General features: G+C 42.4%; 1 protein-coding gene across 1 annotated transcript in view; it reads right to left on the bottom strand.

The window, feature by feature from the left end:
• The window catches only part of ipo11 (importin 11), a 126,966-nt gene that overhangs the window by 101,505 nt on the left and 12,070 nt on the right, over positions 1-13,391 (bottom strand). Inside the window, exons 5-7 of the mRNA XM_084551960.1 lie at positions 13,031-13,234; positions 6,292-6,424; positions 4,924-4,982 (exon numbers count right to left, since the gene is read on the bottom strand). Of these exons, the coding sequence (XP_084408086.1) occupies positions 4,924-4,982; positions 6,292-6,424; positions 13,031-13,234 (396 nt within the window). The remainder of the gene's footprint in view (positions 1-4,923; positions 4,983-6,291; positions 6,425-13,030; positions 13,235-13,391) is intronic.

Here is a 13,391-nt window from a genome sequence, read left to right as displayed (position 1 = left end):
CAAAATGTTGTTAGCAGGGGCCTTTGGGTCCTATGGGTTGAGGGGAGGGGCCTCTGTGGATCATTCCACAGATACTTCATCAGTTTGGGATCTAGCGAATTTGGAGGACAGGTCAAGACCTTGTGCTGTGTTTCATGTTTTTTTTTTTTTGAGTTGTTCCTAAACCGTTTTTTGTGTGTGTTCCTGTGTCAGGCTGCATCCTGATGCTGCCATCAAGGAGTCTCATTGCTATGCGGTGGGGGAGCATGGTCAGGTCTAGGTGGGTGGTACACGACTAAGTAACATCCACATGAATGCCAGGTCCAACAGTTTCCCAGCAGAACACTGTATTATCACAAGATGGTCAATGTTATTTACTCCTCCTGTCAGTGGTCGTAATGTTGTGGCTGACTGGTGTATAAGATTAATTAAATGAGTATGAAGTGAGAAAATTCTGATTACCATTTTGTCTAAAGACGACATATAATATAATGGCTGCCCGAAATAATGTTGTTAGTTGCAGTTTGACTAAATGAAATAATTAAAAGTTGACGGAAAAAAGAAAAAAGGTCAACTAAAACTAGACTAAAACCGAACTGATGAAAGATAAAAATGACTAAAACGTAACTAATACTAAAAAGCGTTTAGTCGAATTCAAAAATGGCTGTCAAAATGAACACTGCTGCAGACTCTTTTCTACGGCCCCTGATAGAGGAATAACCTTGAAATGGAATTAGATCTTTTAATATGAATTAATGGCTTCTTTTTTTTTTCCAGCATCACACTCATCCCCAAAGGAAGGGCAAAATGAATGATGACAACTCATCAATATGTTAAAGACCTAATCAGTAAGTCAGACAAAAAAAAAGAAAAAAGAAAAAGAGTGTGACGCCTCCTTAAACCTCTACCCGGAAACACTTTTTCGGGTGTCTTTTATCTGTTCAAAAACATTAAGACTTAAAAGCTCAGGAAGTAGTTGATATTAGTCAAAATAATCCGAATGAGGATTCCTATGAACAGAATGAAAAAGCTTTTGTGGCAGTATAGTGACTAACTGCACAAATCACTGTTTCGTATTCAGGAACAGGGTTTATTTGAGCAAAACCAAAAAAAATAAAAAATCCATCTTATTAATTTAAGAGCCATTATACCAATGAGTCTGACTCACCCCACTTGTTCCTATTAACAACATCACATTTCTTTCAGTTCAATTCTTTTCCAAGTCATGGCAGCTAGTATTGAGTCACATCCAGGTGGAAATCTGAACACTGTGTATGTAGATGCAAAAGTGGGTTAAATCAGTGGAAGGGCAAAAAAATAAAGTCACATAATAAATTAACGTTATCAGGAGGTTTTTGCAGGTTTTGCAGCGATATACAGAGAAGTGGAAGAAGAACGAGGGAAATAAGAGGCCCACCCAAAACAGCCAGCCTGGTGCGTAAGTGGATGCTGATAAATGATGGCAGGATGTTGCTTATTTGTTTCTGTGAGCATCCTCAATTTAACAATAACAGAAACTGAAGACCCACATATATGAAAGATCACACTGCGTTTTCTCATAGTTAAGTAAGAAATGTAATACTAGCCAAAAAAATACACATAATTATTTGATTTGAGATAATATGAGGCATATTCCTAACATGCCTGATGGATGTACCAAAAGCATATTTCTCTGTTAACTCACCATGAGCTGAATGTAAATGTAAAGGGTGAAAAATGGTAGCACACGACAACTGCATGTAGTCGGTCTGAGAGAAAAAAATAACATATTTCAACATGAAATATTAACTCCACGCCACGGTGACGAGCTGGAATAACCGACGATGACAGATGAAGGCAAATGACATTTTAATGGGAGCATTTCGACCACCATGCAACCTTCAGCCTGCAAGCTAAAACGTTGTCTCATTAGTGGAATAATGGAGCGTTCCTTCTGTCAGAGAACGCCCTTCTCCTAGTTGACAGAAGGAGCAAAAAGCAAAAGAAAAACAACTAATAAAGCAATAAACGTGGTAGATAATAGAAGCACACAAAAAGACCGACAGACAGAGGCAGCTCAACAGCAACCGAGAGCAGGTTCTTAAAGCTAATGACTTGTTGACCTTTGACTGATTGTTCTCCATGTCAAGGTTGCTTGAAAACAAAAGAACACTTTATGGAAAGGCACCATTTCAAGTGTTTCCCACACAATGTCGATACGATTACTATTATTTACTCCGTCGTGGTCTCAAAACAAATCGGAAATATTTTCACAAACGTTGCTCATGAAACGTGCTTGCGTTGTTTGTCCTACTGCTCCTGAAAGCATCTCTCCCTCCCTCCCCTCACCCCAAACTTTCTTGCTAAGTCACATAGCATGAGAAGCTATTTGTGTTCACTACATTACCGCCACTTTTTAAAAGTGTTTGTGCTCTTGACTTCAGACCGTGAATATTTACATTTAAAGAGAGTTGGTCAAAACCCGAAGAAAACGACTCCAGACGTAACGTGAACTAGCTTAACTTTATAAGCACTAGCTAGCACAGTTAGATTAAAAGTCAACTGATTTCTATAAATTAGATTCATTCTTGATACTGCATTTAAAGAGGAACTACTGTTTTTTACAACCTGGACCTTATTTCTGGCATAAAATACGATCGTTTATTCACCCATATAACTTTCGTGTAATTTGTATTCCTTCGGGAGATAATTAGATCAGTGCATATCCATATACTGGGAGTGACTGGGGCACCGAAACGCAGCCTCTAAATAACGCATTATCTACCGCGAAACTCGTTCTGTCATTTTCGGCATTTCTGACAACGGGAGCCATATTTGAGGATGGACACAAACTGTGAACTTATTTCACACAAATCACCGTAAAATAACACTTGAACATGTATCAGCATTATATTAACTACCTAAACTGACAGAAAACATTCCTTGAAAATATAATTATTTGACATGTATTTTAGTGTTTTAGTCCCATCCACTAAGGCCACGTCCACACGTACGAAAACGATCTTTTCCCTCTCCGTTTTCGATCATCGTTTCAAGAAATATCCGCGTCCACACAGGTCCGTTTCAGCATGACCGAAAACGCTACTTCATATTCCAGGCCTATAGGTGGCGCTGTTTCAGTTTCAGAAATTCACCAAAAACGGAGAGGAAGAGGCGGAGCATGCGCACAAATCTTCAGCGCTGTTTACAAATCGCCTTTTTTGCTCAGCGTGGTGGCACAGGAGTATGATATTTTGCCCTAGTAACCCTAATAGGCTCAATATCTTCTCCAGCATGAAAACTAGCATGTAGTCCGCCATTGTTGTTGATGTTGTTACGAGACGTCTCGCGGGATGTGGAAGGCTGCTCGGGAGTGTGGCGATGACGTCATCGTTTTCCCCGTATTCGCCGTCCACATAGAAACGCAAGAGCCGCGTTTTCGAATTTCTCCACCCTGGGACCCGTTTTCAGAAAAGTGCGTTTTAGGGCTACGCGTTTACAGGATACGTGTGGACGAAAGGCCAAAACGATGAAAAACTTCTGCGTTTCGGCGTTTTTGCGTTTCCGTGTGGACGGGCCCTAACATAGAGGAGGTGGAGTTTATGACCTATACTGCGGCCAGTCACCAAGGGGAGCTCTACTTGCTTTGGTTTCACTTTTGAGGAGCTGTTCCACCGTCCACCTTTATACTGCCTGTGGTTTAAATGCATGACAAGTAGTACCTGGAAGCCTGAAAACAGAGGCCCTGTTGTCTCAAGTTTCTGTCCCAGTAGATAATTTATTCCTGAGTGCCTTCAAGCGCTTTCTTATTAAAGTGCAATTTTGCCTGAATTAAAATTTTCCCATCTGCATAGTTATTAACATCATGACTGCAGAGTTCATAGCATACTGTTGGAGGTACAGGCTGAAAGGGCAAACACAGCAAACCAGAGATCACGGCCCAAAGTTTAAGGGCTGTGACGCAGTGAGCCAAAAGACTGCCATTTCCAAGTGTTATGCCGTTGGTGGCCCTAGTTTTTCCAGTGTGTCCCGTACCTTTTGCACTAATCATCCGCCTGTCGCTGGCTCTTCAGGCGGCAGAACAAGTTACAGACATTTCTCTGATCGGCTGTTCAGCTTAGCAAAACAGTACAGGAGAAGAAGTGATGAAAAGTCACCTGAACATTCAAATCTGTGAATATTTTCACAACGAACATCGAGAATGAACAAACTCATCAATTATAGACCAGCTGATCAATGTGATTCATGAGAGACCTGCTCTGTATGTCAGTTTGTAGACCTTCCGAGCTTCTGATTTCCTTTCATGCAAGTGGAGAACATATGTGCCAGCTGGTGGTTTGCTGTAGTCGAGTGTTGCAGTGTGTTCAAGTGGCATTTTTTGGCCTAGACACAGGCTAGGCGAGTTGACATCACAGTTTGCCTTTGTTGCCAACAGTTTTTAAATGAAGGTTTGATGCTGTCAGTATCTTAGAGTTCCGAGCACATTCTAAAAGTCTGCTTCTGTTGTTTAGTTTGTTTTATAAAAGCTAACTGTCATTTAGTTAGCAGTAACATTGACTTTCATTCTTTCACAGAGCAGGAAGCAGAGCAGATGGAGTTCAAAGGCCTGGGATATTTTGTGCAAATGATTTCATTAACTCTGAGCCATAGGGGGAAAACCAAAGCCTATCCAGGCACACCCTCAAGGTTTTTTTTTTAAAAACCAGATTTAAACTGAATTGAATTAACAGTTTCATGAAGTTTGACTTTCTTCATACCGAGGGTGGGAGAAGAGCTCATTGAGAAGTCTTGACTCTTTGAACCAAGACAAGGCTTAAGGCACTTTCAATCACCACGGAACATCCATATTTTGCACGCCGTGATTGGAGTCATTTTCAACTCGAAACACAAACAGAAAAATATCAGCTTTTTCGGAAATATGAGGAGGTTCTCTGGCAGACACAGACGAAATATCTTAAGACTCACCATCACTTCCATATTCTGTTGCGGCTCTTGAAATCCATGGACTGTCAACTTGCGAAGCACTGAAAGGGGCAGATTGAAAATGAAATCAGTATGCAGGATTGTCACTAATTGCAAATTAACTACGAAGTCGATTCCCACACATAATGAGTGTCTCCCAGAGTAGCAGCACAGTTCACGACTTAATTAACTTTTTGTCAAAAGGTAGGATCATTATTAACAAAAAATAAATAAATAAAAAAAATCACATTATGCAAGATGCAGTCAGTCACTTAAGGCTATAATTTAGCTGCCATTGTGCATGAATAGATTTGCTCCGATCAGCATTTTTGCAGCCACTTGCAGGAAAACTGAACCTGGTACCTGAACACTAATTGACGGAAAATGGCACCCATACACATTTGTAACACATTTAAACACGACAACTGCTTTTCTTGGTTTCGCAAATCAGCTTTTTTCAGTTCCAAAAGACGGGTGGGGAGTAGGAGTTTAAATAAAAACCAGACACCATGCGAGAAAAAAGTTCTGCCCAGAGGATATGTCGAGAACAAACTGCGAGAACTCCCAAACGAGGGCTGCGAGAACAAACTCCATTCTCAAGGTGTGAACTTTTTGCTGACAGATGTCAAGACTGCGTTGTAAATCGATGGCAGATTATATCTAAATCCACCAGTATCGGGTTCTTGGACACTAGCCATGCAAGTTACTGATGGGCAACACCCACAGATGTGCCTTCCCGAACTCCACATCAGTCTTTTACAACTGAAGAAGCTGCTTGGTTGAATGTCAAAGCGTCTTCAAGAAAAGCTACAAGCACAGTTGCTCTCGTTTTTGCTTGTTTTTTTGTACATACCATGAACCGGATGTGATGTCTTCACAGACAACAGAAATGAAATTGTGCACACAGCACCAAGTTTGAAAATATATTAAATCATACTGAAACCTCAAAAATAAATTCTAGTCGGCTTCTTTTGATCTATAATATGACCTGCAAAGGGTCGCTTGTGATCTAAACTTGGGCACAGTGATAGGGCCAGGGCCGAAAAGCAACTTCAGTAGTCCTGCTAAAAAACAAGCAGATGTGTCCGCTTTGAGGGACAATTGGCTCCAACTGGTAGATATTCATCTGTGCTGATGGCAGCATACACAGCATGCAAGGACTCAGTTTGTGGTACTTTCTCAGGGGCCGCTACATTCTGCTGCTCCGGTCCAGCGACTAGGACATCACAAAGGAGGCCACGTATCTGGGGCGAGAGTCTGTTAACTTGCAACTCCTGCCATCAGCTGATGGGCTTTTCTGTTCGGCCATTACAGACATCGCCAATCGAACCATTCTTGTCTTGAGTTCGAGTGCGTGCAAATTGTTGCTACCTTTAAGGGAGAGCAGTGTCCTTTCCAGCGAGCTTAGCGCCGCAGCCTCGTCTCTGGCATAGATCTGCTGGAGGAAGCAGTCCGTGTGATGGCTCCACAGGGAGCATGCGAAGCTGTAGATGCCCGACGCCAGCTGTCAACAAACACGTTAACAATGCAGTCAGTCACACTCGTAACATTATTTTGACATGCATTTAAAGTTACTCTGTTGAACACACAACGTTAAACACAAAGGTATTGTCATGCCAGATTTAAATGCATTCAAACACCACCTACATCTGAGACTCACAGTCAATGATGTTGGTGAAAACACCACATAATATACAAAAAGAAAGCAAAGAGGAACCACTGAGCCATACATCTAATTTAACTTCATATTACAGCCACTGTCATAACATTATATGGGGAGTATTATTTCAAGAAGGGATGTCCAGATCAGTATCGGGGCTGATCCAGACATTTTGATCGGTATCGGGCTGCAGCCAAGCCCGATCTTTTATAGTTGTTTATTTTAGGTCTGCCATAAACCAAAACCATGTACCGGCAGCGTCAAAACTTCTTCTTCCTCTTCTGTTTTAATAGCGGTTGGCTAGCATAAAAGCTGGCAAAAATCAAAGTCAAAGAAGAAGAAGCAAACTCATGTGAATTTGGGTCCTATAGGTGCGGAAATACTTCATAAATCTGAGACAGTAAGACGTCATATTATTTATACCAAAATACATATAGTGGGGACAACTCAAAGTTCTTATATGAAATTAAATTGTTATCAACTTTTAAATTATATCACCACATCCCAAGTACATGAACTGAGTAACCCTTTGCCATAACAACTACTATGTGCCCTAGGGTTACACTGAAGAGTGAAGTGGGGAAACAGTTCTGAGAAACGGGGGTAAAGAGAAATCCCTACTTTGACAGCACAGCATAGGGTTTGATATATTCTTCACAGAAACGGCAAGATTGGCAAGTTTCTTCTTTGCAGAGATTTCTCTGGAGCTTGCCACTTTTCATTCCTCAGATCCAACACTAATCCAACACATGGAACCTAAAAGTGATGAGCCAAGTTTAGAAAACAATCTCATATTCGTCTCCCGGCTTTCTCACTATTCTGCTGTTCTGTTTTCACTCAGTCAACTCGTGTGTGAGTGGGAGTTTTCTTTTTTTAAAGTGGGTTCTATGTTGTGGCCAAAGGCAGATCTGACCTCACAGCTCAGTATTCTTACAAAGGAACCATGGGGGTAAAAGGCAATTTTCCAAATTTCTCCAGGCACTTCCAAGAGTATATTGGTGCCCTATAATAGAGCCTTCAGATTTGTCACCCCCCTTCGTTTTCTTCCACCGTGTGACAAAGACCCAGCTCAAGTCCCTCATTGTTGAACCAGCATTTACACAACTGACGATTTCCTAACCCATAATACAGCAAAAAGAACTGCACAACCTTCACAAGGTGCCTTTAAACAGGAGTCTGTGTGTGTGAAATGAACATATTGTACATTGAATGACAACTCTTTGAAAGGTGAAATGAAGGTGTCAAAAAAGATTTACAATCATCATTCAGCCTGAGATTGTAAGTAGAGTTCAAACAACACATTTCTTTAAATAATCCTGAGTCTAATATAACCTGTCATGCTTTCTCCTTCAGCAATTAATCAGATAAACAGATTGATTTGAAACTTGAACATGACAAGCCACGATGAAATTCCACAAGTCCCTTGGTGTACTGTGCCGTACATGCAACAAGCAGGTTTTCAGCTGATCATGAATCAACCAAATACACTGATCAGCCACAACATTAAATAACATTGACCATCTTGTGGCAACGCAATGTTCTGCTGGGAAACTTTTGAACCAGGCATTCATGTGGATGTTACTTAGACATGTACGACCCACCTAGGCCAGATCAGGCACCCCCATCTAATAGCAATGACACTCCTTGATGGCAGCAGCCATCCCCAGCAGGATGCAGTCTGACACACAAAAACATGAAAATCAGCACAAGGTGTTGACCTGACCTCCAAATTCACTAGATCCCAAACTGATCAAGTATCTGTGGGATGATCCACAGAGGCTCCTCCCCTCAACCTATAGGACCCAAAGACCCCCACTAACAACATCTTGTTGCCAGAAACCACAGGACACCCTCAGAAGGCCAGCTGTTTGCTAGGAAGCACAAAATGGATAATCGCGCATATCTGTGTATTTCATACTCACAAAAAAAAAAAAAAAAAGGCTTTATCAGCATGGCTGAAGGTGAGGCTTTGTAAAGCTTGGTGTAATTTCCTGAGGCAGACCACAATCCCCATTGTGACCCCAGGTGGCACACTGCACTGATAAGCATTATGAAACAACACAACAAGAACTGGAAAATGCTGCTTAGACCACAAACTACTACACAAACTAATGGAGTCCCCGTCACCATAACAACGCAACTTTATAACTGGCCGACAGCTTCGACCCACTCTGCTGATAGCTAAGCGGTTAAAAGTAGAAAAAGCAGTTGATTATCTACGTAGCTGGCCAACAGAATTCCAAATAATGACTTCTGTGAATTGTTTGTGAGTCATTAAAAAGAGAATCACAAAGCAGCCGAGAAACACTTATTATTTCCACCTCTGTGACGTCATAAAAAGAATATGAAAAGTTCTGCAGTTACAAAACGTGTGTATCTGTGTGCGTGCACATCTCTGCTCCACAAACACAGAAAAAAAGACAAGAGGCAAATTTCTATGAAAGCAAACCATTTCCCCCAGCTGTGAAAAGAGTCTTTATTACAGCACACACCAAAGCCACCCCAGAAAAGTTCATTTCAATTGACAATCTGTTTGTGAATACCCATCCTGTAGGATATTGCCCCTCTATTGTTATACAAAAACACAAAGCCAGATAATGGCTTATCTTCGGGGGATTCGGTTTATATGCACATCAAGCGTCAGAACGTGATCTCTGACGGCAGCGTGATCGTTGGTGGCAGACGGGCTGGTGTGAGTATTTGTGAAACCGTCGATCTCCTGGCGTTTTTTTTTTTCACCACCAGCTTAGAGAAAGGAGCAGAAAAGTGAGCAGTGGTTCTGCAGACAGATCTGCTTTCATGAGAGAGGGAAATGGCTCGACAGGATGGAGCTGGCAGAGGGGCAATATTCATTAAGATAACCCTCTGTACAGCTGAAATGGAGCAGCAGCTCAGAATGCTCAACACAACACAACTTTGAGACGGATCGGTTGCTATATATATATATATACACTATATTACCAAAAGTATTCGCTCACCTGCCTTTACTCATTCTATGAACTGAAGTGCCATCCCATTCCTAACTCATAGAATTCAATATGATGTCGGTCCACCTTTTGCAGCTATTACAGCTTCAACTCTTCTGGGAAGACTGTCCACAAGGTTGAGGAGAGTGTTTATAGGAATTTTTGACCATTCTTCCAAAAGCGCATTGGTGAGGTCACACACTGATGTTGGTCGAGAAGGCCTGGCTCTCAGTCTCCGCTCTAATTCATCCCAAAGGTGTTCTATCGGGTTCAGGTCAGGACTCTGTGCAGGCCAGTCAAGTTCATCCACACCAGACTCTGTCATCCACGTCTTTATGGACCTTGCTTTGTGCACTGGTGCACAGTCATGTTGGAAGAGGAAGGGGCCCGCTCCAAACTGTTCCCACAAGGTTGGGAGCATGGAATTGTCCAAAATGTTTTGGTATCCTGAAGCATTCAATGTTCCTTTCACTGGAACTAAGGGGCCAAGCCCAGCTCCTGAAAAACAACCCCATACCATAATTCCTCCTCCACCAAATTTCACAGTTGGCACAATGCAATCTGAAATGTACCGTTCTCCTGGCAACCTCCAAACCCAGACTCGTCCATCAGATTGCCAGATGGAAAAGCGTGATTCATCACTCCAGAGAACGCGTCTCCACTGCTCTAGAGGCCAGTGGCGGCGTGCTTTACACCATTGCATCCGACGCCTTGCATTGCACTTGGTGATGTGTGGCTTGGCTGCAGCTGCTCGGCCATGGAAACCCATTCCATGAAGCTCTCTGCGTACTGTACTTGGGCTAATCTGAAGGTCACATGAAGTTTGTAGCTCTGTAGCAATTGACTGTGCAGAAAGTCGGCGACCTCTTTGCACTATGCGCTTCAGCATCCGCTGACCCCTCTCCGTCACTTTACGTGGCCTACCACTTCGTGGCTGAGTTGCTGTTTTTCCCAAACGCTTCCATTTTGTTATAATAGAGCTGACAGTTGACTGTGGAATATTTAGGAGCGAGGAAATTTCACGACTGGATTTGTTGCACAAGTGGCATCCTATGACAGTTCCACGCTGGAATTCACTGAGCTCCTGAGAGCGGCCCATTCTTTCACAAATGTCTTGTTTCACAGTCTGCATGCCTGAGTGCTTGAATTTATACACCTGGGGCCAGGCCAAGTGATTAGAACACCTGATTCTGATCATTTGAATGGGTGAGCGAATACTTTTGGTAATATAGTGTATATTAAATTTCTTTTCCAGACACAAGCGGTAGGATCTGAGCATTTCTGAGCATTCCTCCTCTTCTTAACTTTCTCTATTTCTTTCTAAGGATCAATGCTTAAACTAATGAAAACATCTAACGTCGGAGAAGTGTCCCAGTTCCTTCCTCCTTTTCCTTGAATTCAGCCTAAACTTTATCTTCACACTCTTCTCCAACTTCTTAGGTGATCCCTCCTACTGACACCAACGGGCCTTGATTACATCAATCGCTTATTTTCCAAACCATTTCCCCACCTCTCCCTTTCTTTCCTTTTTCCACCCACTAAGCATTTTATCTCTGTGCATACTGAAGAGTTTGCAGTCAAAGCTTCGGCAAGTGGGACAGTAAAACAAAGCGCTGCTATCAGTGCATCATCTCCCATGATGCAGTCAACATGCGCCTCCAACTCTTTTAGCTGCGACTATAGAGAAGTGTACGCACTCTCTGAGAAGGTATGCACTTCAAATCCCACACATGCTTAACTGTACTTAAGCACAAACTGTGACCATACTACAGTATACTGTACTGTTTACCATATATTTAATAAATATAGCATAGAGGGAAAAGGTAAGATACAGGAAAACAATGACTGATTAACTTGTTTGTGCCTTAAGGACGGTTTAAACCTCTGCGGGACTAGACGCCGTAACCGACGTACATAGCCTACGCCAGTGCGAGTCATTTATACTTGGGCGCTCGTCAGTCTGGCTCGCTCTGTAAAACCGGCACCCAAACGCTAGCCTGCGCCGACTCTTTTTTTTGCCAGTCGGTTTAATCTTTGTTTCTACTTCCTGCTTTGCATTCAGCAATGGCAACTGAAGACCAGTCGTACAAATGCACATACTTTCGAACCTCCTCAGTTAACCTTTCCTCGATGTGTTCCAACTTTATTGATCCAAAACAATCAATTTGAAAATTGCAGCAATGGAGAAACAGCCAGAGATACTAAAGCGGAAACACGCTGCTACCAAGCGGACCAATCGCAACTGTGGTCTGCATCTCTGCAACACGCAGTTATTATACACCTATTATACCACCCATTATAATTCTAAATTAGTACAATCCACTTTTTCTTTTTATTAAAGGCCTCATTTTTTTCCTTGTCTGTGGCAGAAAGAGTACCGAAAATACAAAGGCCAGTTCATTAGGCGCACTAGTGAAAACGCATGCATCCTAATGTAAAAGTCCTGCACAAAATCTTAGCTTCATGAAGGCTATGGTTTTCAGCATGTGTTTAAAATAACAGAGTGGTACTGACTCAACTGTGTTTGGACTAGACCTAATGAAGTGGCCGGCGGGGGTCCGTAGAGCTACAGAAACTGGCGTCATTCAAGGGTAAAAATGTCAGACTTCACATGAGAAAAGACTTAAAGGTAAAGGGAGGTAAAGCGCACGGCTGGAACTGAAATTAATAGAGTGTGGCACAATGGCCACCGAGCCAGCTGTGTTGTGACAGGGAAGAGAGCACTGCATGGGCACTTCACTGTCAAACTCATCAGGGTGTGATTTAAAAACTGAACCGTTTAATGGGGCTCAGGCTGCATTTGTTCCTCAGATTGCCTGAGGGCAAAAAGTTTTGGCGTAGGCAGTTCATTTGTCTGACATCCAAGTATTTGGTCTCAAGTCAATGCTTCTCATGTCTGCTGGTCTTTGTGATTGTCCATGTGATCTTCTCATTCCCTTAAACCCATCCTATCCACTCTTTTCTTTAAAATCAAGGGTAAAAACGTGTATTTTCAAAGATTCGCCGCCTCTCGGTAAGAAACACTTAACTCACTCAAACATTTTCCCGCTGTAACACAGTCGTATCCTTTCACACGTAGAAATCTATTACCAAACGAGTCAATCATGCTTGAGCCATGCGTGAAAATGCATGCATGCACGGAGAAAGCGGCTGCTATAAATCTTGTACTTGACAGGTCTTTTAGAGCAGCTAAACAGCATCTCCTACAGACAAACTACAAAACTGAAGAAGAGAAAATGGTTTAACAGAGAAAAAAAAAGGTACACGACAAAGTCAGAGGGCAGAACACAAGAAAAGCAACACAAGCAGCAAAGCTCAGGGGATAAAGTGTAAGCTGTACTTTTCTTTTTGTATACTCGGGTGTACACAACTACTGCATAAAGTGAAGAAGACAAAATGACAAATTTCTGAAGGACAGACAACAACTAGCAATAAGATAGCAGGTTAGTTAGGTTTCTGAAATAGCCTAATGCTGTGGACTCACATCCTGGAAAAGTCGCCTGTCCTGCGCCAGACGTTTGGACGCTAGGGTTTTGGTGACATGATAGAAGGTTAGCAGCGCTCTGTGCTGCTGCAGGCCATCCTGACCCTTCACGGACTCGAGCAGAATGGGGATGAGCTCCGGCCATTGCCTGGGGCAGTCCAGACGGGCCACCTTGGCTATCAGTACTGCGATCTGGGTTGCTATCTGTTGGAGAAAAAAAACAAAAAAAACAAGAAAAGATGACCAGCGGCAAAAGCATTAACACGGCAGAAGGTGATTATGCCTAAGCCAACTTGATGAGAATTTTACTACATTGGGAACATTTCAAACTATGCATACTATCCTATGTGTCTTTCATGAC

Source organism: Chelon labrosus (genome assembly GCF_963514085.1).
Source record: "Chelon labrosus genome assembly, chromosome: 9".
In the NCBI taxonomy this organism is placed as follows: Eukaryota; Metazoa; Chordata; class Actinopteri; order Mugiliformes; family Mugilidae; genus Chelon; species Chelon labrosus.
Note: the sequence above shows the minus strand (reverse complement) of the source record. Positions and strands in the feature narration are given on the sequence as shown.